General features: G+C 38.6%; 1 protein-coding gene across 2 annotated transcripts in view; it reads right to left on the bottom strand.

Moving 5' to 3' along the window:
* TBC1D23 (TBC1 domain family member 23) overlaps positions 1-27095 on the bottom strand; it is a 59560-nt gene that overhangs the window by 19639 nt on the left and 12826 nt on the right. For both annotated transcript variants that reach the window (XM_043448699.1, XM_043448698.1), the window contains exons 2-11: positions 17609-17720; positions 15698-15803; positions 14285-14489; positions 9830-9953; positions 6945-7069; positions 6807-6853; positions 5942-6045; positions 4468-4590; positions 3217-3309; positions 599-769 (exon numbers count right to left, since the gene is read on the bottom strand). In XM_043448699.1, coding sequence (XP_043304634.1) covers positions 599-769; positions 3217-3309; positions 4468-4590; positions 5942-6045; positions 6807-6853; positions 6945-7069; positions 9830-9953; positions 14285-14489; positions 15698-15803; positions 17609-17720 — 1210 coding nt within the window. The remainder of the gene's footprint in view (positions 1-598; positions 770-3216; positions 3310-4467; positions 4591-5941; positions 6046-6806; positions 6854-6944; positions 7070-9829; positions 9954-14284; positions 14490-15697; positions 15804-17608; positions 17721-27095) is intronic.

Here is a 27095-nt window from a genome sequence, read left to right as displayed (position 1 = left end):
AGCAAGAGCTGTCACTGAGTGAGGCTGTGTATAAAAGGTAGATGGACAGGGTGCATGAAATCAGTGATACAAATTAGTTGTGCTAAAGACAACACTGAAACACAAAAAGTAAAGGTGGTTAAGTGTAGACATGTACATGTATATTTATTCGATTTCAAAGTGAAGATACTAAAATGAATTATATAGCAACTGTAAAAAGTATTAACGCATGAATAGGCACAGAGAACAAACAAAAGCATAATCCAGAAATGGACCCTGACGCATTGAAGAATTCAGTCTATTAAAGAGGTGGTATTTCAAACTGATAGCACAACTGGTTAGCTATTTGGGGAATTTTTTTTTTTTAGTCCTACCTCATTTCTTACAGAAAAATAATTCTAGATGGTCCAGAAGATTTAAATATAAAAAATAAATCATAAAAGCATGTGAGAAAAAAATGAGGGAGAAGACTTCTTGGCAAGACACAAAACCAATAAAGTGTTTAAAAGAAAAAAAAGATAAATTTAACAAGGTAGACAACAGCACAAAACTGTCTAGGAGAATTTCTTAAAGGTGACAGCAAAAACCAAGGAAAAACTGAAGTAACCTGTCAGCATACCTGTAAAAAGTGTGCAAGGACCATGTTCATATACATGTCTTCTTCCTCTCTGCCGCTGCCCATGAAACAGAGGTGCTCCCCACCAGCGATGGAGCCAGACTCAATGGACTGCTTCTGTGCTTCCAGCAGGGATTTCACAGACTGTGCAAACTCGGATGGATTCTGGAGCATCTGGACAATTGAAAAAATTTACTGTGGCAAGCTTGTGTTTTCTATACATCTGCAAAACTTGAAATATTTTCCCGGGGGGCTAGGGAGAGAACAATGTTTATATTCCCACCATGAAAATTTTAAAAAAAAAAAGGCTTTTTTTTTGGCCGCGCTACACAGCTTGTGGGATCTTAGTTACCTGACCAGAGACTGAACCCAGGCAGTGAAAGCTCTTAAGTCTTAACCACTGAATAGCCAGGGAATTCCCAAAATAAAGGCTCTTATAAATAAAATCCCCGGATAAAATAAATGTGTATAAATGTATCTATAATACATCAGAAAACAAAAGCTGCCAATTCATGGAAAGATTAAATTATGCAAAAAAAAAAAAAGGGAAAAAAATGGTTTTGCTGTTTGTTTTATAAGTTTCAGTATCTTTAGGGTATCATGACAAGGAAAGTTTAACAATGAGTGAAAGGGTCCGTGACAAAAACAATCCATTGAAACAAGCTATATTTTTTAGTCTCCACTTAGGTGGCAAACCATGTTATTTCTTAGAGGACAGTTAGAAATAGTGCAAGCATTTATCAGAACTTATTCTAAGTACTAGAGATATGATGATGAAAAAATTCATTTCTTACCCTCAAGAAAATAAGCTTGCCAATAAATACAAAAATTTGTTAAAACTGTTTTAATAAAAAGCACAGTGAAAATCCAAAAGAAAAATGGACAAACCACAGAAAAGCACTTTATAATAAAAAATATACAAATTAACAGCACACTCAAAAACATATGTGCAACATCACTAGTAATGACCACTGTTTTCCACCCACCACTCTTGTAAGATAGAAAATTAGTGATGTCCAATAATGCTTACGTATGAAAACAATCATTCTCACTTACAGTTGTAAAGTATAAGTAGATACAGCCTTTTTAAAGGGCAATATGGCAGACTCTACTAACAATTCTATATATCCACATTCTGTATGCCCACATTCTATAGTCTATATTCTATAACTCTCACCCCAACAATTTTACTTTTAGGAGTGTATTTTACAGAAATATTTGCACAAGTCCACAAATGTTAACTACATTAACTAAATGTTAACTACAGCATTGTTTTATTACAAGAAAACTGAAAACATTCTAACTGTACATCAGTCAGGTGATAAATTGTGGTATATCTATACCAGGGACCACTATACAGCCATTAAAAGAAATGTACTAAAATGAAAAGATCTCCTAAGAAATTGTTAAGTGAAAAATCAAGTGGACAAAAAAAAGTGAATAAGAAATATGTAAATATATGTTAAAGGTCTGGATGATTAAACAAGCTGACAATAATTGTTAACTCTTGAGATACTCTCTCACAAATGACTTGAATAATAAGCATAAGAGATGGACCATCTAGGTCCTCCAGGGCTTCCCAGGTGGCTCAGAGGTAAAAAGCCTGTCTGCCAAGCAGGAGACATGGGTCTGATTTCTGGGTAGGGAAGATTCCCTGGAGAAGGAAATGGCAACCGGCTCCAGCATTCTTGCCTGGGAAATCCCAGGGAAGGATAAGCCTGGCAGGTTACATAGTTCATGGGGTCACAAAAGAGTTGGACATGACTTAGCAACTAAAGAACAACACATCTAAGTCCTCCAAGATGAATAAAGGATGAGAAAGTCACAGAATTTACATTCAGGATGCAAACAAGCTAGAATCACCTTCTTCACCTATAGCACCCCAAACTCTCTGGGTTGTTTTACCTCCATTTTCCAGGAGCTTCCTCCTGACGCCACTGAGGCCTTTCCACAGGCCCTTTCAACCTCAGCGTCAACTTTTTCAGGTAAGTTAGGGACAAAGTTACTCCTCTTACTGTCTTCCCCATTCCTGAGGCTCTAAAAACTCCAGAAGAGCTTAAATGATGTCAGTCCCAGTCTTACCAAACGCTCTTAGCATCTCTGACAATAATTATCTACATCTATTCCTTCAATCCAAGTGATCCTAGGACAGTAACTTTAACAACTGAGGCCCTATATGCCAGAGACTACCCTTATTACATATTACTTTATTATATGCACAAGTACTCATGATAGAAGGAGGCTTACAGTAAAAACTTTTAGACTAACTACCCAATCATAGCAAGAGCTAATATTCACAGAGTACCTACCAAGTGCAAGGCACTGTGCTGAGTGCTGCATGAGGCAGCTCACAGAAAGGAGTTTAGAATCTACTGACGTAACAATGGCAAGCAACAGGAAACCATACTTAACAGGGCTCTCATCCACCCTTTATGATGCCAAGGGGGTGTCCGCGGTTAAAAGGAAACCTGAGAGCAACACTTAAATAAGGGCAGAGACTCCCTCTTTAAGCAGAAAGAAAAGCATCCCCAAATCTGGTACATGTATATTTATTCATGGATTAAAGGAAAAAATCCATTTTCTCCTTATTTTTTCGAATGTTAAATCACATTTATACTAACCAGATCTGAATCTAGATGGAAAGCAGTCGATAAATGCCCAGCATTATACTGCTCTGCAGGACGGCAGTCCACCACAAAGAACCGGACTCCTTCCTAAAAGGGAAACATTTGATATAATAAAATTTGCCAGAAGGAGCACATTTTACACAATATAATATTAATGATTAACCAAAAAGGGGGGAACAAATGGATTAAAAAATGGATCTCACATATAGTTAGGAAGTCCCATACAGTATAGACTCAAGAAAATATCCTTAAGATCTTAAAAGAGTTGTATTCATTTTAAACAGTAGTTAAAACAGTTTGTATATACTATCCTTGATAAAAAGTCTTAAAATATATAGCAGGAAGAATGTTAGTTTGGGCTATAAAACTAATTTGAATTTACTAACTTAATGTGCATCATGTTAAACACTTTCAAAAACACTATACATAAACACAGATGTAGATACAATTCCTAGTTCTGAAAATAAGCCCACAAACTTATCAACAAGGCAATTCACATAAGGATTAAATAAATGTCTTCTGGGGTGACAGCAGGTTCTCCAATGCCAATCTGAACTGGAGACGTTCACATGGGTCTCTTTAAACTGGATTACAAGTTTTTTTTTAAATAATGGTTCTAATGAGAAAACCACACAAAACTCTTGTTTTAAAAATAGCTATTGTAAAAGGCCTATCTTCCCATGTTCTTTCCTCTTCTGTCTTTGAAATACATCCCACCTTTCATATATACACACATAATTAACTGCTGCACTATTAGAAATAAAGAACTTATATTGAAAAAACTGGCTCATCAGATTTTCATAAATACAACAGAGAAAAAATTATGGTCCTCAATTATCCTCAAGAATTATCCTCAATTCTCCTTTGTAAATGCCTTTTGGCATTAAATCATGTAATTCAATTATCTATATAAGTGTCTAGAATTTAACTATGAAATAGTAAATTCACCCTTTCAAGTACTTTATATAACATTCAGTTGCCCTGTTAAAACATGAAATACGATTTGGCAATTTACAAAAACTAGTGTCAAAAATAATGAGTTGTTTGACAAATAAAATAACAGACAAGCTGGCAGTTTAAAAATGAGCACAGGGACAGAAGATTTAACACATCAATCATTCAAAAAAAGCAAAACAACTACATTGTTATAATAAATGAATTTTGTGATAATCCAGGGAGGAGACATTGATTCCTTGCATTTAAAGGGGATCATCCTTTAAGGAGCAGTAGGCTTTTTTAATTTACCCCTTGAAGCTGATTTGCTTGCAGGATCTCTGACACTGAGATGGCCAGGCAAAGAGCCTGACTCAGATCTGCATCCTCGTCCTTAATTCCCAACAAAGTGCTGCCGAACAGATGGTGATTATCCTGTGTGAAGAGGGAGTTTAAAACTTTAAGAAGAAAAAAGTAAAAGCAAACTTCCCTCCTAAAACGATTCTCAGCAGACCAAGATAAAAGGTAAAATAATTATATAACATCTTTGAGTCATGTGATATAACTTATTATACCAAATTTTCTAGGCTAAAAGCTACAAAAATGCTACATACAAAGCCCGTGTTTGAGTTCACACAAAATGAAAGACTAAGAAAAAAATAACACATTCTACACAGCTATTTTCTATACTATTACATACATTTAAATAGCAAATTTTTAAATGGTTACTCACAACATTTTACACTTTAATATTGAATAAAAATTGAAATATGGCATAAATTATGTAATATGCTGCTAATAAAACCTGCTCTAATTAGCAATTGCTAGTGCAGTTTATTTACTATGTCTGAAGAATAAAAACTATTCTCCTAAAAGGCTGGAAAGTAAAGGATAAGACGTCTTTTTCATCTAGTATCATAACCACTACCTTGCCATCTAACTTAGTCAACATTGTTTGAACTGAGGTAATCTATATAAGGCAATTATTAAAATAACTGAAATTAGTCCTGAAAAACAAATCTCTTTTATAATTAGTTTTGAGGGAAATGTTCTTAAAAAGTTTCCATCATCTGCCTCCTGGACACACTATACTGAACATAATTTAATCTCATCTTAATATTTCAGGGACATAACTTCCAACTAACAATCATGATTACAGAATGCCTTAAAAATCAAAAAAAGACAATAATGTTCTCATGAGCACTTGAGGTCACAATTTGTTTATAAATGGTACTTCCGTGCTTCCTCCATTACTAGCTTTAGAATCGATAGAGTTTTAGTTTCTAGAAGTTCACAGCGCTTGGACTTCTAATCTGATGTCATTTCTCTTGAAAGCACTTGACTGATTGAGAAGTTCAAGGTCTCCATGGAGCTTAAGTGACCCTTTTTTTGCATAAAAGACAGCTCAGCATCATTAAAAGTTGGAGTTTTAACTTTAACTCCAGATAAAGAAGGCATAATGATACCTCCTCAATCAGATTTCTGTAACACAATGTTTGAAGTCAAGGAAGCATTAATTTAAAAAATACCTTATAGTCAATTTTCTTATGATCAGAAATAATAATCAGAGGAGAGGTAAAATGGCTCCTAGCATATTTGTATACTACCTTTTTAAAATGTCTATTCCTCTACTAAGCAGAATATTTACAGTGAAAAAAATCACACAAAACTGTAATATGTAGAAAGAATGACAACCTAGAGTATTTTAACTGAAGTGGATACAACATAAACATAAAACAATGCACAAAATGTGAAATACTGAAGTAGGTCATTTCCTGTCCGATACCTTCCTAAATGAAGCTGGTGTTTTACTGCAATAATACTGAGCCAGAGAGAAAAGGTCTTCTATATCTTCTAGATTCAAACTGGATGGAGTATTTTCCAAGAACTCTGAAATAGGATTATAAATAAATTATAATATTTTCAAAAAATTTTGCTTGTAAAGTATACAACAATAAACATTATTTATATATCAAAGTTGGTTTATCTTCAACATTATAGTTTTATAAATGGAATTTCAACAGTGATGCACAGAAAACTGCTTGAAGAGATGTGGATTTTCCCCAGAGGAGCTGAAACTCTAAATATAATCCTGTTATTAGTGACTGATGGTGTCTGGCAATCAAATCAAATTCATTAACCTTGATTGGAATACTGTGATTTACTTAACAAACACAAATGCATGGGCCCCTGAAAATAAAAAATAACCAAGAAATGGTTATTTCTTAAGGAACTTCAATGACTTAAGGAACTTCAACTAAATCTGTGTGGGCTGGAGTGGGGAGAACCCAAAAGGAGGATCAACGTTTCAACAATGAAGATACTTACAAGAGTCGGGTATTCAAAGGAAAATTAAGGAAAGAAGGGAAAGGGAGAGAGAGAGGAGACCAGTTTATTTAAACATTGAAATCAAAGAAATAGTGTACAGAAAAGAACTGAATGAGTGAAAAAAACATGTAAGGGATGAAAGAGGGTAGCAAATCAGGGGAGACCATCTTTAAGGCCTGTATGTGGACAGTGTGTAAGATCTGAAGGGAACCTCAGAGCACTTCTAGACTAATCTTCTAAATTCACATAACTGATGAGAAAACTTGAGTTTTAGAAAATTAAGTGACTTGAAAAATGTCTTCTCCACATTAAGTGATACTTACGGATAACTTCTTCTTTGCTGTCAGACTCCTGCCCTAAAATGACTTCTCTGTAAAAGAGAATCACATGAATTTGAGTTAAATATTAAGAGAGCACCCTGAGAACAGAGAGGAGAAAAAGCCAGCCAACTTCATACTTACTTTGCATTAACAAGGATTATTAACATTAAGAAATAAATAAAAAATGGATCCGCCTGTTGTAGATATCCATCCCATATTGTCTGAGTGACTTCAGTGGAACAGTAACAGGCAAAAAGGCTTCCAAGCTGTAATCAGGAAATGAAATGAGAAATATAAACCACTGGAAATGACTTGCTCTTTTTAAAGTATTAAGGCAAATGCCTAAGTAACATTAGAACAAACTGTCCGTACCTGATATTTAACGTGGACCCTAATTTTACTGTATGTAAGCCAAAGGAAAGACTATGTGGATTCAAGGCACAATGAAGCCCCTGACTAGCTGTGTGCCTTAGGGTGTGTCACTTAACCTCACGAGCTTTACATTTCTACTTCTTTTTTTGTTTTTTTAAAGGATTATTACCCATGCTCTACCACTGCTGTGGTGAAGAGAAAGATAACTAACCCTTAATATCTAAAGTAACTTAAGTTAGCAGGTATCTGCCACAGCATAATAACTAGCGTAATTACCGATGAGCTCTATAAGGTAACTACTATAGCACTTAACTCACTAAGTAACTGTGAAGGTCAAGCATGGTAATTTCAGTTAAGAGCACCAAATGAAATTCTAACAACAATTTAAAGGCCAAATGTGCCCCAAGCTTACTTGTACATAATTTGAAACAAATGAGACAACAGTGATGTCCTGCAAAACGTTTCAAGAGCTCTATGGTTTTCTACGTCAATTAAAGAATTGTTAACATATGTAAGTTTCTCTAGGGCCCAACTGTGTTTTAAATTCATGAATTTAGGGATATTTTTAGATTATTCCATTTTTCTTAGATACAGGAACAATTCCATCTAGAGGTTCAAATTTAAAACATTTTTAATGAATAAAGGAAACTAACAAGAACACATACATTTAGTGAATACTTTGTGCCAGGTACTAAATTACTGCCACATATCTTTCATTAAATGTCTCTTATTTTAAATATTCTCATGACAGCCTTTCAAAGTAGACATTTTCCTCCCTGTATTATAGGTAGGAAAATAAACCTGTATGAAATAACCTTCCTAACATCATCAGAGCTCGTGAGTGGTGATACCTGGACTAAAAAAAAAGGCCTGAGACTGCACAGCTGATGTAACTGCTGTTACAGTTGACCACAAAACTTTTAAAGTACAATACATAATGCTTCTAATGTTTTTTGTAGTTGTTTAAAATTTACTATTAGAAATCAGGAAGATGCAAATACAGACAGACAAGGTACGGTCAACATTGACCTCACTTAGCCAAACTAAAGCTACCTCCGCATCATCCTCAGAGATGAGTTCTCAAATCACAGGAACTGGTTTTGCTTTATCTCACGACTGGAAAATAAAGATTCCATTCCACAGACAAGATACTGGAAGCAAGAATGAACTACGTGGGAAACTGACAAAGAGAAACTGGTTGCTTCCAAAACCAGTTAAAACCTACAACCAGCACTGAGTACTAACCCAGAGTTCTGACCACAGAAATGGCATTTCTTAGGCATGATGTGACCAGAAAGACGTCTGTGAAAATATTCAAATTCTTAAAAGAAAACTTCTTACTTCGATACAAATAAGTAGATTTAATAGCAACATATGAATCTCAGAGAACCTACAATTTTATTATTTTTACTCCAAGTGACAAGACTGTAGCCATGAAGGAACGAAAGAGCAGGCGGCTACAGCTTGAGGTTTAGTATGCCAGAGCTGAAACCAGTTAGGGTCTCTAGTCAGCATCTCCTGATTGTGTCCTCATCCCATCACCCTCTGAGACAGATCCTATTATTAGTCCCATTTTACAGATGAAGAAATCAAAGTTCAGAGGCTAAGTGTATTAAATAACACAGTTAATAAATGGCAGAAATGGAATCCTTTCTGAAGAAAAGTTAGGTAAGACATCATCAAGAAACATGTTAAAATTCTTGAATATACATGTGTTTTCTTCTGGAACCTAAACACTTTTAAAAAGATCTTCAAGCTACCCTATAACAGCAGTTCTCAAAGTGTGGTCTGAGGAGCCTTGGACATCTCCAAGAGTATTTACAGGGGCCTTTGTGAGACCAAAGCTGTTTTCATACTAACACTCAGATTCTGCCCTTTTCATACTCATTCTCTTACAAACGAACAACAGAATTTGCCAAAGGCTACACGAAATATGGTATCATCACGGGCTGAATAAAGAGACAGATAAGAGAATGCATAAGTTGCCTGTGATCTAACCAAACATCAATGAGGTTTGCAAATTTAAAAAATGCTACTATTCTTTCTTTTTGGGAAATAGTTCATTTTCATTTAAAATATTTATGTTAACATGTATTGGATTTATCACTACTTTTAAATGATTACCTAAAATTTCTTAATTTCTAATCAATGTGATCCACATGAATTATGGATCCTCAAAAAATGTTGCATGTAAGAGGTCCTGAGACCAAAAGGCTTGAGAACCACAGACCTAAAATAATAAAACTTACCATTTAAAATATAAATATAGAATGACAGAGTACTGAGATGTATTTTATATTTTTTTATATCAATCATTTGATAATCTTAAGTTATTTTCTTCGTGACTGTAGATCAATTCTCAAACACACTATCAACAATTTAATCACATGGTTTTAAAGTGAACTGATAAATACCATATATATATTTACATATATTTCTAAAACAACAAAGGCTAAACTTCATATTAAATAATTTAAACTAAAGGAAGAGCAAAAAAAAAAAAAACAATCTTTGAAGTGCTAAAAATTTTAATCCTTTGCCTTAAATAATAATGGTCCATAATTTAGCACTTTTCTTTTTCTTTGGGGAGGGAACTAACTATAGTTTCACAGAAAGCTATTTTTCATTAAGTGTTCCTACTTTCACTTTATTACCCAGTTGAGTGCATAGGAGTCTGGAGTAATTTTCTTTGTATCAAGAAAAGAACAAAGCTCAGGCTCATGGTATTGGATGAGTAATCGGAAAAGATGAAATGGTCTCCCCTTCAGGGAACAATCCCTAAAAGACAAGAGAAGCAAAGTTTCTTGCATTAATAGGTCAAAAATGATCGCATCAGTAACCAGTACTTGTGCAATACCCTCCTCCCCTCCTCACCCCAGAACATCCGACGTAAGAGCGTTCACGGCAAGCCTAGCCGACACAAGCGGGGCAGGCCTCTCTTGCTTACACCTAACATACCAGACCTGACAGGAAGAAGGGGCACGTCTACAGCCAACTCTAGGAAGATTCTCTCCAGGTGAGCCCAGGCAGCACTCAGGAGAAAGGACTACAGGGACCAATGAAAACAGAGGGACCACTCAGGTTGTTTTGATAAGCTTTGGATCCCAAAGGGAGATCTGGAGAGCCCTGAGGAAGTCCAGCCCCCTTATTTTTCTGCCAAATAAGAAAGATCTCCCAGGAAGGCTTCGGGTTAGCACCATAGTTAACGTACTCAATTAGGAATCCTTCAGCAAAGGTCCAAGTCTGAAATGGCCACAGATAAACATTCCAAAAGAGTGGACCCAGAGCCGTGACTGAAGTGGCCTGAGTACCAGAAGCTCAGAGAAAATCCCAGGAGGTGCCAAACACTGACCTTACTGAGTAATTATACTACTTCTTGCCTTGTTCCCTGGTGTCTAATAAATCATTAAAAATGTACACAGCTCAAATTGCAGGCCATCTTAATAAAAGTCAATATTTACTGAGGAAACATCATGTGCCAGACACTACAATAGACAGTTTACAATGTTATCTCATTTTATCTTTACAAGCAACTCTATGAAAGATACTATTATCACCCTCCATTTACAGATGAGAAAACTGAGGCTTCGCTGTGGTCAAGCAACTCAACCAAGGTCATGTAGCTAAGAAGCTACGTGTGACAGCACTAAGACTTGTACACAGAGACTGGGCATTAAACCATTATACCACGCTACCCTTCCATATATGGAATTTAATGTCTGAACTAGTGGTATTTTGGTAGACGTAGTCTTTAAAAAGCAAATTGTAAAAAAAAAAAACACCGAAGTAAGGTGAAAGATTTCATATAAAAACATCATGTAAAAACATTAATGAAAAGCACTGATAAAGAATGTTTCAAAATGCTATTCAAATGGGAATAATGAAAAATAATCTCTGCAAAACTAAGATCTAGGGTCAATGCCAGGATTTGGTATGACCATTCATCTACCATTTTTAATACTGCAGGTAACGGAAGTTTTGAAGAAAAGGCCCTAACTTGCTAATTCAGATGCCCAAAGATAGAACTGGATTCATACTGACAAGACCACCTCCTCCTTTATCTGAACACTCTCCCCACTCTACAAGGGCAAGGCAGTAGATTGCTGAAACAGAACACACAGACACAGTGGTAAGAAGACTAGGGACACACACAGTAAGGACAATTGCCTAGTCTGTGGGTCTCATCCTCGGAAGAAGTGGGACATCTCAGGGGATCAGCCACTGCAACAGCATCTGTTCATTTAATAGCTGTGCGCTGAAAGTTACTCTCTACTGCAAAGCACTGTGCCTGATAGAATCCCACTCATGTTAGGTCTGACTGTCTAGTAAGATATACTACAGTGGAGTTGTTTGAGCAGCCTTTGTGGGGCTGGGCCCTATGCAGGGGTAGTAACACTGACTCTGGCTGGAGTACTGTGTTACACGCGGCATTCACGGAAATAGTAACTGGAATCACCTGACAAGGTATGTTACAGCCCAGTGTAAACCTCTACAATGTAGCCTTTACTAGTAACCACCACCGCCACCATCCTGTAGAGACAAAGCCGGAATATCAAGTCCCTTGCTATCACTAGTTCTGTTACACTGAGAAGGGGTAAAAATATAAGCAGTTGAGAGACTTAGTATAACACAGTCGCTCAGGCGAGTCCGACTCTTTGCGACCCTATGGACTGCAGCCCACCAGGCTCCTCTGTCCACGGGATTTTCCCAACAGGAATACTGGAGTGGGCTGCCATTTCCTCCTCCATTAGTATAACAGAATGACTCCCAAATGTGAATTCCAGCTGCTGCTTTACCATGAGCATAGCCCTGAATTCTGGCATCTCTAGGTTTGCTTTCCTTACATGAAGCTGTATTGCTTCAAGGTCGCACCAAGGTTCTCCACTCTTGTATGTATTAGAATTGCCTGGGAATTTAAAAATCAACATGGCTCTACACAGTCTACTTATATTTGAAACATCAAGGGTCAGTATGTTTTAAAAGTTCTTTGACTGAACAGACATTTCTCCAAAGAGGACATACAAACTGCATCTAGGCACATCAAAAAAATGCTCAAAATCATTACCTGTCAGGGAAATGCAAACAAAAACCATGAGATACCACTTCACACTCAGTCTGGCCATAATTAAAAAAAAAAAAATGTTGGCAAGAATCTATAGAAACTGGGATCTTTTTATTCACTGCTGGTGGGATTGTAAAATGCTGCAATTGTGGAGAAGTCTGGCAATTCCTCAAAAGGTTAAACCTAGATTTACCATATGATCCAACAATCCCACTCCTAGGTCCTAGGTCCTAGCAATGTCCACACAAATATTTGTACAAAAATGATCATAGTTGCATTATTCATAACAGTCAAAAAGTGAAAACAATCCAAATGTCCAGCAACTATTACATGAGTAAATACAATGTGCTATTTTATTTCATTGTACATACAATGAAATGTTACTCAGCAATAAAAAGAAATAAAGTAATGGTATTAATATATGATGTAATACATACAGATGAATCTTTAAAAGACAATGCTAAGTGAACAAAAGTAGTCACAAAAGACCACATATTATAAGGCTCTATTTATATGAAATACCCAAAATTGGCAAATCCACAGAGAAAGATGAGTGGCTGCCTAGGGCTGAGAGTGCTGGGGGAAAATGGAGTTGACTGCTCTTGAGTTCAGGGTTTCTTATGGGGGTGACAGAAACATTCTAAAAAGGATTGTAGCTATGGCTGCACAATTCTGTGACTATACTAAAAGCCATGGAATTGTATATATTAAAAGGATGAATTTTATATAATGTGAATGATATCTGAAACTATAAAAGAAAAAGAAAACAAAAACAAAAAAAAGTTGTTTAGTTGATTCTAATAAGCAGCCAGGGTGGAGAAACTTGTAAGTTAAAGCACAAGTGTCCAATCAAACTTAGGTTCAAATCCTGACTTAGTCATACACTGGAAATATAATGCTGAATAAGTCATTTAAAGTCTGTCTTTGCTTCAGTTTCTGTAGTTGTAAATCAGAGATATCTACCTTATAGTGGTCACTGTTAAGTGAGAAAATACAAAAAGCACCCACAGTTAACATAGTGCTTTTCGCACAAAAAGCAGGGGAAAAAATGGTAGTCATTTAACTATCAAGCTCTAGAATCGCAGTGCTCTTACCTTAGGTGCATACTGCAATCAACCAAGAAGCTCTAAATCTAAACAAACATCAATGCATGGCTGGCCCCTTCAGAGACCTGATTTAATTAGTCAGGTATGTAAAAGGGCATCAGGATTTTTTAACCCCACCCCCAATGACTCTCCAGTACTCTTGCCTAGAGAATCCCATGGATGGAGGAGCCTGGTAGGCTGCAGTCCATGGGGTCGCAAAGAGTCAGACACGATTGAGAGACTTCACTTCACTTCCAATGACTCCAATGTGTATCCGAGGCTCACTGCGCAGCCCAACCACTGCTCTAGATTATGTTAAAAGTGCCTTTCGGCACTAAAATTCTGACTACCTGATTCATACCTGAGAACTACAAGAATTCTTTCTGAATTCCACCCCTCCTCCTACCCGCCTCCCTTCTTCCCCACACCTCTTCCATCCCCCCAAAACAACCCACACATCTGTCTAGACTCAATTTAAGTGTCACCTGACCTCCAGGCTAAGTCAGGTCACCCCCACTGTACATTCCCACAGCACTCTGTATTTCACCTTCCTAACACTCTGCACTTCCAATTACTTCTTCAACATCTGTATTTCTAGGACTATATTCCAGGCCGTAACCCCAGCACCTCAATGAAGATAGGAGCACTCCAAAACTTTTACTTAGACACTATAATGTTATTTTTATAAGTAAAGAAATCAAGATAAGAGATATCATCCAAAAAGTATGAAAAGTTATACTGCACACGTAAACTCTAGAAGCACAAATTCTTAACTAAAGAATCCTTTAAAAAATATTTGTAACCACAAAAATAAAGTCAAATAACAACTATGGCACAAAATTACTATGATTAAAAATTACTTGAACCTTTTACTTTACCATCAAAATATACCTAACAACTTTACTTGAAAACAAACTAGAACTTCCTTCATTTTACAGCTATAATAAAAAATCATGTCTTACCTGGGAATGTACTTATTCATGATCGCATAAAAGCAGTTGTATAAATCGCTGCGTGGCAGCTGAAGACGCACCAATGGTTTGAGGAGATGTATCCAGCTAAGGGTTGAGCTATACTTAATGTTACGGGATTTACAATAAAAGGTAATTACAGATTCAATATCCAAAAGTAATTGTGCTGCCTTCTCTTCTGGCACTGAAAGCTGATCTAAAAAATAAGAGTCAAAATTACCAAGGGGCTGCTAGACGCTCAGTTATTGGACAAAATACTTGCTTACAAAATATATAATATGATCTTACTGCATTTAGAGCATGTCAAGGAAAAAATAAAACTATATAAAAGTATATTTTTCCTTATACCTATTCATATTCACTAGCTATTCAGGATTTATTAGCCTAATACTGGACCTACATACATGTTTCATATATGTATACATCATATGTGTATGTACATGAAAGTAGTGAAAAGTGAAAGTATTAGTCACTCAGTCATGTCCAACTCTATGCAACCTATGGACTGTAGCCCACCAGGTTTCTATGTCTATGGGATTCTCCAGGCAAGAATACTGGTATGGGTAGCCATTCCCTTCCTCAGGGGCTCTTCCCGACCCAGGAATAGAACCTGGGTCTCCTGCATTGTGGGCAATTACCATCTGAACCACCAGGGAAGAGGGGTGTGTGTGTGGGGGTGGGATGTGTGTGTGTGTAAAAGAATGACAATGTAAAGCAGGAAACTAGGCATCACCCACATTCCTGGAAAGCAAAAAAGCATTTTCTAAATAACAGATTATAAGGATTATCCTCTACCCCAGGACGGGCAGCGGCCACTATGGCTTTGTTGAAGGGAGGGAAAGTGATTCACTCTCCACCACTCAATTCCCTTTCCTTCGCCTAGCAATAATGTTTCTGTTAAGGTTAGCCCATAAAAAAGTCTATTTAGCCAATAATCTAACTAAAAAATGACAGAGAAACAAAAAGACACCAATGGACTATAGATGAATTTAAAAAGAGAAATATAGACCAAAATAATTTAGTCTTCAAAAGACAGTGTGGGGGATTTGAAACCTATTCACCCATGATCTATAACACCTTTTCTATAACAGATCATGACTTATGACTTACAGAGAAACTTTTGGAACAGCTCCTTTTAATCTGAGGGCTATATACAATCACACAGATCATCAACAACACAAAAAACAATTTAAAAATACTAAAAATCAGACTCTCTTTCTTAAATGTTGACATTAATTCATAAGAATTTCTAAAGAGATGTTCTAAAACTATGCCCTTTCAATATATTCCAAATTCAAGAAATCCCCAATTATAACAAGTTCACTCTACTAAACAGTGACTCCTCCATCCAAAAATTATTATTTGCAGAATTTATCACTGTTTGAAAACAATTATTAAACTTACCAATGAACTCCACACAATCTTTGTGAATAGTGTTCTGTTCTGGCAGGTCTAAAATACCATCCCATGATGCCAAACTATCACCTTTTCCTGCAACATTTAGAGCAATCTGGAAGAAAGACAAAAAAACGCAACTGGCTCCTTATGTTATTTCTCACTCTTGAAAAATATGTTATAATAATAATAGAAGCCTGGATATAGGGATAATAATGTATACTTCAAAAATTACAAAGTAAAATGTCTATATCAAATTTTATTACTTTATGTTAAACCAGTGAATAAAACGAATTACACAAAGTATTTACATAATATTTTATGTAAAGCAAACATTATTAATGCTATAGAATGAACCTTTGTGTCCTCTCCCCCAAATTCATTTATGTTGAACAAATTCCCGATGTTTTGGTATTTACAGGTGGGGCCTGTGAGAGGTGATTAAGTCTTGAGGGTAGAGCACTACATGAATGGGACTGGCTTCCTTATACAGAAGACCCTACTTAGCTCCCTTGTCCCCTCAATCATGTGAGAACACATTAAAGAATTACAATTCTTTTTAATAGTGTTATGGTTACTTTTAAAGTCTTAGACTTTCATACTAAATATTTTAGTGCCCTGCCAAGCATTTGCTTTAAAATAATACAGTGTGTGGGGTGGGGAGAAAAGGATAGAATTCTAATCAAATAAGATCAGCCAAATGTTCAGTTCAGTCACTCTGTCGTGTCCATCGCTTTGCGACCCCATGGACTGCAGCACGCCAGCCTTCCATATCCATCACCAACTCCCAGAGCTTGCTCAAACTCATGTCCATCGAGCTGGTGATGCCATCCAACCATCTCATCCTCTGTCATCCCCTTCTCCTCCTGCCTTCAATCTTTCCCAGCATCAGGGTCTTTCTAAGGAGTCAATTCTTTGCATCAGGTGGCCAACGTATTGGAGGTTCAGCAACATGTCCAAACGTTGACAATAGTTACAACTCAGTGATGGGTGCATGGGGGTTCACTAAACAAGTCTCCAGGTTTTTATACGAGTTTTAAATTTCTGTAACATTTAGAATACTAAGCACAGGTATAATTCCATTTCTGTTACATACATACGTGCAGAGGGGAAAAAATAAGATGTGACACTGAGATATTACTATGTGTTTTACCTGTAAGTGGTAGATAACAGATGATTTTTTTATGTTATCCTTTGCTTATATGTTTTAACAATGGGAACTACTTTTTTTAATAGTAACAAAATCTTAGTTTAAAATTAAAAAAATGATAATACACATGTTCTAGAGAACAGCTGAAGCAGAAAACAGAGCAAAGGAAAATCTCCTGTAACTCTAACACCTGGAGACTATTTCCTCTCCCACCTTTTTAATTTTTTTTTAAATACAGCTGAGATAATTCCGTATCTGCAATTATATATCCTATTTTACTCACTGGTTGCATTTTCCCATTTCACTGAATAATCTGCATAAACATAAATTCTAATGTTTACAAAAGGAAGCACTGCATTTCAAAACCTAAATTATTAAATATACCAAACACTACAGAAACATGGGCTTCCCTGGTGGTTCAGACGGTGAAGAATCTGCCCACAGTGAAGGGAGACCCAGGCTCAATCCCTGGGTCAGAAAGATCCCCTGGAGAAGGAAATGGCAACACACTCCAGTATTCTTGCCTGGGAAATCACAAGGACAGAGGAGCCTGGCAGGCTACAGTCCATGGGGTCTCAAGGTGTCAGACACTAAAACTTTCCACTTGCACAGAAACACACACTTTAGCAAGCTGCTCTATTTTATACATTTTCTAAATGTGGAATGCACGTAACATTATAAAGTCCTCTGCAACTAAGACAGCTGAAAACCAAAATCCTAAAACATTGTTCTGAAGTGATCACATTCTACCTGTTTCAGTTTACAGTTACCTTCCAGACTTTAGCCCTCAGACCAGCAGGCAGCGGCCTCCCTTGAATTATATTTCTCAAAGTTTCAAGATCACAGCCTCCTGCTTCCAGAGCTTCTTCGAGATCTTTTTCCCTGAAAAACAAGTCCTCTTTATTAAGACAAATTTTTGTTTTTTTTCCTTCCTCAGTATTTCCTCAATAAATATGGCCTATTAAAGGTTAGCCTGCAATGCAGGAGATGCAGGTTCGATCCCTGGGCTGGGAAGGTCCCCTGGAGAAGGAAATGGCATCCCACTCCAGTATTTTTGCCTGGAGAATCCCATGGACAGAGGAGACTGGGGGCTACCTTCCAGTGTTGCAAAGAGTTGGACATGACTGAGCGACAGTACATACCAAGAAAAAAAGGTTCTCAGGAGCCAAAATGTAGTATCAAAGCATATACTGCATTTTGTTTTCTTGAAAGGAAATCTCAGGTTTCAAATGGTCAATCTACTCTTATTTTACACTTAGTTCAAGCAAGCTTAGTTATCTGTTTTCTAAGATTAAAGAAATTTTAAAAGAGTAAACAGGACAAACAGTATTAAGAATGAATAGTAATAGTAATATTCACAGTAGTGATAATGACCAATACCTTCTGTAGGACTACCCTTGTGCCAGGCACTGTTCCAAACATTTCGCGCGTGTGTGTCTGCGTGTGCATGTGTGTGTGTGTGTGTGTGTGTGTTATAATTCCTGCAATAACCCTATGAAGTAGGTTATATTCTGTAAACTGGTCCCAGTTTACAGATGCAAAAACTGAGGTGAAGGGAGGTTGTGTAGCTTATAGTCAAACATCCAGTAATAGCAGAGCCAGGATACAAATTTTAACAGCCTAGTTCTAGAATTTATGCTCTTAACATTATGCTCAGATAGAGGCAGGAAGGAGAAGCCATAAAACTGAGCCAAGAATTCAAGGTATTGAAATACTAGTACAAAACTATATAGATATCATGCCAAGAACAGTGCCTGGCTTATAGTGAACAGTCAATAAATGTTAGAGGAACAAAAAAATACTCTAATGGCATCCCTGTATTGATTACATATGAAAGCAAACTAATCCCACATCAAGTACATTATCAAGTAAATCATCAAGCAGTTACTATGTTTAAAGAGAAAGTTCAGTTCAGTTCAGTCGCTCATCCTGTCCGCCTCTTTGCGGCCCCATGAACTGCAGCACGCCAGGCCTCCCTGTCCATCACCAACTCCCAGAGTCCACCCAAACCCATGTCCATTGAGTCGGTGAGGCCATCCAACCATCTCATCCTCTGTCATCCCCTTTTCCTCCTGCCCTCAATCTTTCCCAGCATCAGGGTCTTTTCAAATGAGTCAGCTCTTCACATCAGGTGGCCCAAGTATTGGAGTTTCAGCTTCAACATCAGTCCTTCCAATAAATACCCAGGACTGATATCCTTTAGGATGGACTAGTTGGATCTCCTTGCAGTCCAAGGGACTCTCAAGAGTCTTCTCCAGCACCACAGTTCAAAAGCATCAATTCTTCGGTGCTCAGCTTTCTTTATAGTCCAACTGTCACATCCATACATGACCACTGGTAAAACCATAGCCTTGACTAGACGGACCTTTGTTGACAAAGTAATGTCTCTGCTTTTTAATATGCTGTCTAGGTTGGTCCTAACTTTCCTTCCAAGGAGTAAATGTCTATTAATTTCATGGCTGCAATCACCATCTGCAGTGATTTTTGAGCCCCCAAAAATTAAGTCTGACACTGTTTCTACTGTTTCCCCATCTATTTGCCATGAAGTAATAGGACCGGATGCCATGATCTTAGTTTTCTGAATGTTGAGCTTTAAGCCAACTTTTTCACTCTCCTCTTTCACTTTCATCAAGAGGCTTTTTAGTTCCTCTTCACTTTCTGCCATAAGGGTGGTGTCATCTGCATATCTGAGGCTATTGATATTTCTCCCAGCAATCTTGATTCCAGCTTGTGCTTCTTCCAGCCCAGCGTTTCTCATGATGTACTCTGTATATGAGTTAAATAAGCAGGGTGATGATATACAGACAGCCTTGACGTACTCCTTTTCCTATTTGGAACCAGTCTGTTGTTTCATGTCCAGCTCTAACTGTTGCTTAAGGAGAAAAGCACGAAATAAATTTTATTTTCATTTATATGTGGTCAAAATTTGTAAAATTATTTGTAAGTTGAAATAATGACTTAAAAACCTTCACAAGGGTAGGGATTATTTTTTATCTGGGAAATAGCTACTTAAAATAGCTAATTCCCTCAGAGTTCTCAAAAGCTATGGTTCCAGTCATTATTTATAATTTTAGTATACAATGCATAAGAAATGTGTAAATAAAAATCCCTAAGCCAGGCAATTTCTAAAATTCTTTGGAGCAGGCTAAAAGGCAAAGCATTCCACTAGGATCAGGAAACCAGGATTTTGTCACATGTTTCTGGTTCTTGAAGAAAATAAATTATACCCATTACATATTCTCTCAGTAAGATAACATAAATCTCCTCTATTCATAGGATTCCAAGAATATTAGTTTAAATATATAACTTTCCTAAAGTGCTGTCCCATTAATGGAAAGGAATTAAATGAAAATGTAATCACTTGGGATCATATCTGACAGATAATCTGGGATCAAATTGGAAAGATTTTAACAAAGCTACTACAAATTCGTATGTTTAAGAACGTAACTAGTAACCACACAAGAAACATTTCATTCTTTTGCTATTTGGTCACCAAAGTGTTGGACCAGAAAATGAAAGAAAGAGACTTCAGTCTACAGTTGAGAAATAGTTAAGGTCTATAACTGATACAGACTGGGCTTCATCTATTTTGTTTGGCCAAAGTGTACGAGACAACCCATCAGAATCTGAAGGACCGCTTGTAACTATTAAACAGAGAAAATTTAGTGGCATCTTTGATGGATAAATACAATTAATTTTAAATGATTAAATGTGTAAGTGAGCTGAAAATACCATTTAATGAGATGAAATTATTTTTATCAAATTAATGAAGAACTAAAATTTTTTTCATTTTTCAGTGCTAAATCTTTGGTTTCTTTTTAAACTTTGCCAAATTCCCTACTACTGCAGACAACAAAGTCAGTACTTTGGGGCAAAATGTCCAATCCTCAATATACTTGATGATAATAATAATGCACAAGCACCTCTCTGTTGATACAGCCGCTAGTGGATTCTCTGATGCTGTCCCCAGGGAACCACAAATGTGGTTTCCTGGAGCACAACACCATAAGCAAGAAACCAGAAAATGCTCCACTGTAAGTAGTCACAGGCACTTCTCACAAACTAAATAATTAAAAGTAATGTTATCTTCTGAACAAGGAGTTCAAAGGCTCAGTTATCAGAACTTCCAACATTACAAATGTGCTTATAAATGTAATAAAAAAGCTGAAACCAGTGAAGCTAAATAATTCATGTAAGAGTCAATTTCCTATCAAGAGACAGTATTTAGCTCTCAGAATTTTCCTTCCCCCAGAGCAAGTTTCTTCTCGTTTTTGAACAAGCAATACGTATCATTCAAATAAAAAACGCATGTCTGGTGGAGTATGACTGAGTGGGCTGTGCTTTTTAAAGCCTTCTTTGATTATGGTGGCTTCCCACTATCCTTATAAGCTAAACGTTGACAGAAATGTCCTAGACAGTCTGACAGGCCTTAACAATAGACAAGAACAGGCCATGTTTAATTGTCTTAGTAAATATAAAAAACAATTGTCGTCTTTGCTCAGAAGGTCTAAGATAAAACAAATCCAAACATTTGGGGTTGCAAAGCAGCAGGAATGTATGTCTTCCTGCCTCTGTGACCCTGAAACTATAACATTTGTTTGCATAATAGTTTAGAGCTTCCCAGATGGCGCTTGTGGTAAAGAACCCCCTGCCAATGCAGGAGACAGAGGAGACATGGATTCCACTCCTGGGTCGGGAAGGTCCCTTGGAGGAGGGTATGGCAACCCACTCCAGTATACTGTCGATGATCTATCAATGATATATTTTTGAAATTTAAATAAAATCTAACAAAATTTCTCCAGAGTTGACGTTCTGTAGCAAAATCACCCAATCTAATAAGCATTGTAACCCAAGCTGCTTTAGAATTATAGAAAGGCAAACAGTATATGATAAACTTTGAAGGAAGTTAAAAGCTGTAAAAATACTTGGTTCTATTTTTGAGCATGGAAGAAAATTAATTTTGGTGAAGGGGTGTCCTCCCCATGTCCTCCTTCCTGTGTAAGGAGTTAGAAGTAGAGGGTGGAAGGTGGCACAGATTTGTTAGAAGAATTTTCATGTGGCTTCATCAGTATTAATTCCATGGCCTAACACTTCAAGCACATTCTTAACGCCCTGAAGTTCACTCCTTCGCCTTTCTAACACATTCAGAAAGCTGCAAACTCCTAACACTGGGTTATTCTGACCAGCTCTGCTTTCTCTGTTCCCATACTTTGCTCTAGGAGGACTTCATCTGGAAACAGAGACAACTTTATGATGCTATCCTAGATTCAGCACCATTTAGTTCTTTTAGGCATCAATCTACCTGAAAATCTCCTATCCACCACTTTCTTCAGACTCCCCCACCCAGTCACTTTACTCCAGGTGACATTATTTCTGATTCCAAAGAGAAAATACAGGCCAGCAGGCTTCTCTTCCCTTTGATCTCAGCCACTCTCCAAAATAAAAATAAGTAACTGATCTTTATCCCAGACATCATTTCCTTCTTTTCTATATGCATAGATGTCTAGGGATTCTTTCTCCAGTCTAACACTGATAACTTCACTTACCTCCCCGACCCACCCTGACTCCTCTGGAGCCATGGGCCACCAGTTATCCCCTCTCTTCTATCTTCCACTTTCTCTTTTGCCATTGCTCTTTCCTCTGAGCCAAAATGCTCAAGGATTGCTATCAGAAACAGCATCAATAACAAGCACAAAAACTCCTCCAAACTTTCCTCTCCTTCCACACTCCTGGCTGTTCCTTTCCCAGCAAAGCTTTTTGAAAGTGTTCTTGACATGTCACCACTTCTCCCTCATCTTCCACTCACCTCCTCCTCTTACACACCCAATCATTCTTCCTTCTGTAATGCCCACAACTCCAGGGGGACCACTCTCCCTATGCTACTTCGAATGATCAAATCTTTACCTTGATTTGACCTTCCCAACACATCGGACTACTTTTCTTTCTCCAAAAAAAAAAAAAAGATACACAACTACCCAATAAGCACCCGAAAGGCACACATCATCATCAGCCATTCAAGTGTCAAGGGTGTCAAGTGAAGTTGCTCAGTCGTGTCCGACTCTTTGCGACCCCATGAGCTGTAGCCTAGCAGGATCCTAGGTCCATGGAATTTTCCAAGCAAGAATACTGGAGTGGGTTGCCATTTCCTTCTCCAGGGCATCTTCCTGACCCAGGGATCGAACCCGGTCTCCTGCATTGCAGGCAGAGGCTTTACCCTCTAACCCACCAGGGAAGCGTTAGCCATTAGGGAAACTGAAATCAAAACCACAATGAGGGACTTCCTTGGTGGTCCAGTGGTTAAGAACTCATCTGCCAGTGCAGAAGATACGGGTCAGTCCCTGGTCTGGCAAGATCCCGCATGCCCTGGAGCAACCAACCCAGTGCTCTAGAACCCAGAAGTCACAACTACTGACTCTGTGCACGCTAGTGCCACAGTCTGCAGCAAGAGACGCGACCACAATCAGAAGCCCACACACCACACAGCTACAGAGAAGCCCCAGCAAGGAAATGAAGATCCAGCACAGCCAATAATAAACAAATTAAAAAAATGTTTTTTAATCCACAGTGAAAACAACAACAACAAAAAAAAAACAACCCACAATGAGACACCACTTCACACTCATAAGGACGGCTAGTATCAAAAGGTCCTAATGGAAACTGGAAGCATCATACATTGCTGGTAGCAATGTAAAATGGTACAGCTATTTGTGAAACTGGTTTGACAGATCCTCAAAATGTTAAACATACATTTTTAACGTGTTGATACAGCCACTATTAGATTCTTTGATGCGGCCCCCAAGGGAACCACAAATGTGGTTTCCAGGAGCACAACCGTAAGCAAGAAACCAGAAAATGCTCACGTAAGTAGTCAGAGGCACTTCTCACAAACTAAATAGTTAAAAGTATGACCCTCCCATAATTAAAAATATGACCCAGCAGTTCTACTCCTAGGTTTGCAGTATACCAAAGAGAATACAAAACATACACCAAAAACTCGTACATAAGTCACAACAAGATACTACATAACAGATTCGTTAGAATAGCTAATGTCCAAAAAAGGGGAGGAGGGCAAGAATATGGAGAAATTAGAATTCTTGTGCACTGCTAGTGGAAATGACGCAAAATGGTGCAGTCAACTGTGGAAAAGTTTGGCGGTTCTTTAAAAAGTTACACAGAATTACCATATAATGTAGCAATTCCACTTCAGGGGGATATACCCAAAAGAAATGAAAGCAAGAGCTAAAACAGGTATTTGTACATCCATGTTCACAGAAATATTATTCACAAAACAGCCAAAAAGTGGGAACAACCCAAATAATCATCAATGTATGAATGGATGAGTAAAATGTGATATATATAGACAATGAAATCAGTCTTAAAAAGGAAGGAAATTCTGACACATGCTACAACATGAATGAACTCTGAAGACAAATGCTAAGGGGGTGGGGGGGCAGAAGTCACAAAAGGGCAAACAGTGTATGATTCCACTCACATAAGGTACCGAAAAAAGGGAAATTCAAAGAGACAGAAAGTAGAACAGAGGGTACCAGAGGCTGGAGGTAGGAGGCAATGGGGAACTATTGCTTATTAGGTAGAGAGTTCTTATTTGGGATGATGAAAAATTCAGGAAATGGACAGTGGTGATGGCTGCACAACACTGTAAACGTACTTAATGTCACTTGACTGCACCTGCTAAAATGGTAAATTTTATGTTATGTATGTTTTACCACATTAAAAAAGGCAACAACAAAAAGCTTTTAAAGAATATCTGCAATTAGTTCTATGTGTTGTTCATAATAGCCAAAAAGCAGAAGCTAATTTGTAACCTAATTTGTATGTATTATTCATAAAAGCCAAAAAGTAGAGGCATCACCATCTGATGAATAAATGTGCACGCATACACTGGAACACTAAGCAGTGAAAAGGAATGGAGTGCTGACCACACGCAATGCATGCACGAGCCTTGCGGACTATGCTCAGTGAGAGGAAACAGACGCAGAGGCCACAAGTGGTAAGGCTCCATTTACATGAGACGCCTGAAACAGGCAGGCGTGTACACACAGAAGGTTCATCATCAGGGCCTGAAGTGACAGGGGGATAAGAGAAAACAGACACAGAGGCCACAAGTGGTAAGGCTCCATTTACATGAGATGCCTGAGATAGGCAGGTGTGTACACACAGAAGGTTCATCATCAGGGCCTGGAGTGACAGGGGGATAAGAGAAAACAGACACAGAGGCCACAAGTGGTAAGGCTCCATTTACATGAGATGCCTGAGACAGGCAGGTGTGTACACACAGAAGGTTCATCATCAGGGCCTGAAGTGACAGGGGGATAAGAGAAAACAGACACAGAGGCCACAAGTGGTAAGGCTCCATTTACATGAGATGCCTGAGACAGGCAGGTGTGTACACACAGAAGGTTCATCATCAGGGCCTGAAGTGACAGGCGGATAAGAGAAAACAGACACAGAGGCCACAAGTGGTAAGGCTCCATTTACATGAGATGCCTGAGATAGGCAGGTGTGTACACACAGAAGGTTGATCATCAGGGCCTGGAGTGACAGGGGGATAAGAGAAAACAGACGCAGAGGCCACAAGTGGTAAGGCTCCATTTACATGAGATGCCTGAGACAGGCAGGTGTGTACACACAGAAGGTTCATCACCAGGGCCTGAAGTGACAGGGGGATAAGAGGAAACAGACGCAGAGGCCACAAGTGGTAAGGCTCCATTTACATGAGATGCCTGAGATAGGCAGGCGTGTACACACAGAAGGTTCATCATCAGGGCCTGAAGTGACAGGGGGATAAGAGGAAACAGACACAGAGGCCACAAGTGGTAAGGCTCCATTTACATGAGATGCCTGAGACAGGCAGGTGTGTACACACAGAAGGTTCATCATCAGGGCCTGGAGTGACAGGGGGATAGAGGAAACAGACGCAGAGGCCACAAGTGGTAAGGCTCCATTTACATGAGACGCCTGAGACAGGCAGGCGTGTACACACGGAAGGTTCATCATCAGGGCCTGGAGTGACAGGGGGATAAGAGGAAACAGACACAGAGGCCACAAGTGGTAAGGTTCCATTTACATGAGATGCCTGAGACAGGCAGGTGTGTACACACAGAAGGTTCATCATCAGGGCCTGGAGTGACAGGGGGATAAGAGGAAACAGACGCAGAGGCCACAAGTGGTAAGGCTCCATTTACATGAGATGCCTGAGACAGGCAGCTGTGTACACACAGAAGGTTCATCATCAGGGCCTGGAGTGACAGGGGGATAAGAGGAAACAGACGCAGAGGCCACAAGTGGTAAGGCTCCATTTACATGAGATGCCTGAGACAGGCAGGCGTGTACACACGGAAGGTTCATCATCAGGGCCTGGAGTGACAGGGGGATAAGAGGAAACAGACGCAGAGGCCACAAGTGGTAAGGTTCCATTTACATGAGATGCCTGAGACAGGCAGGCGTGTACACACAGAAGGTTCATCATCAGGGCCTGGAGTGACAGGGGGATAAGAGGAAACAGACACAGAGGCCACAAGTGGTAAGGCTCCATTTACATGAGACGCCTGAGACAGGCAGGCGTGTACACACAGAAGGTTCATCATCAGGGCCTGGAGTGGCAGGGGGATAAGAGAAAACAGACACAGAGGCCACAAGTGGTAAGGCTCCATTTACATGAGACGCCTGAGACAGGCAGGCGTGTACACACAGAAGGTTCATCATCAGGGCCTGGAGTGACAGGGGGATAAGAGGAAACAGACGCAGAGGCCACAAGTGGTAAGGTTCCATTTACATGAGATGCCTGAGACAGGCAGGTGTGTACACACAGAAGGTTCATCATCAGGGCCTGTAGTGACAGGGGAATAAGAGAAAACAGACACAGAGGCCACAAGTGGAAAGGCTCCATTTACATGAGATGCCTGAGATAGGCAGGCGTGTACACACAGAAGGTTCATCATCAGGGCCTGGAGTGACAGGGGGATAAGAGGAAACATAAGGCTCCATTTACATGAGACGCCTGAGATAGGCAGGCGTGTACACACAGAAGGTTGATCATCAGGGCCTGAAGTGACAGGGGGATAAGAGGAAACAGACACAGAGGCCACAAGGGGTAAGGCTCCATTTACATGAGACGCCTGAGACAGGCAGGCGTGTACACACAGAAGGTTCATCATCAGGGCCTGAAGTGACAGGGGGATAAGAGAAAACAGACGCAGAGGCCACAAGTGGTAAGGCTCCATTTACATGAGACGC

This window comes from Cervus canadensis, chromosome 27 (genome assembly GCF_019320065.1).
Source record: "Cervus canadensis isolate Bull #8, Minnesota chromosome 27, ASM1932006v1, whole genome shotgun sequence".
NCBI lineage: Eukaryota > Metazoa > Chordata > Mammalia > Artiodactyla > Cervidae > Cervus > Cervus canadensis.
Note: the sequence above shows the minus strand (reverse complement) of the source record. Positions and strands in the feature narration are given on the sequence as shown.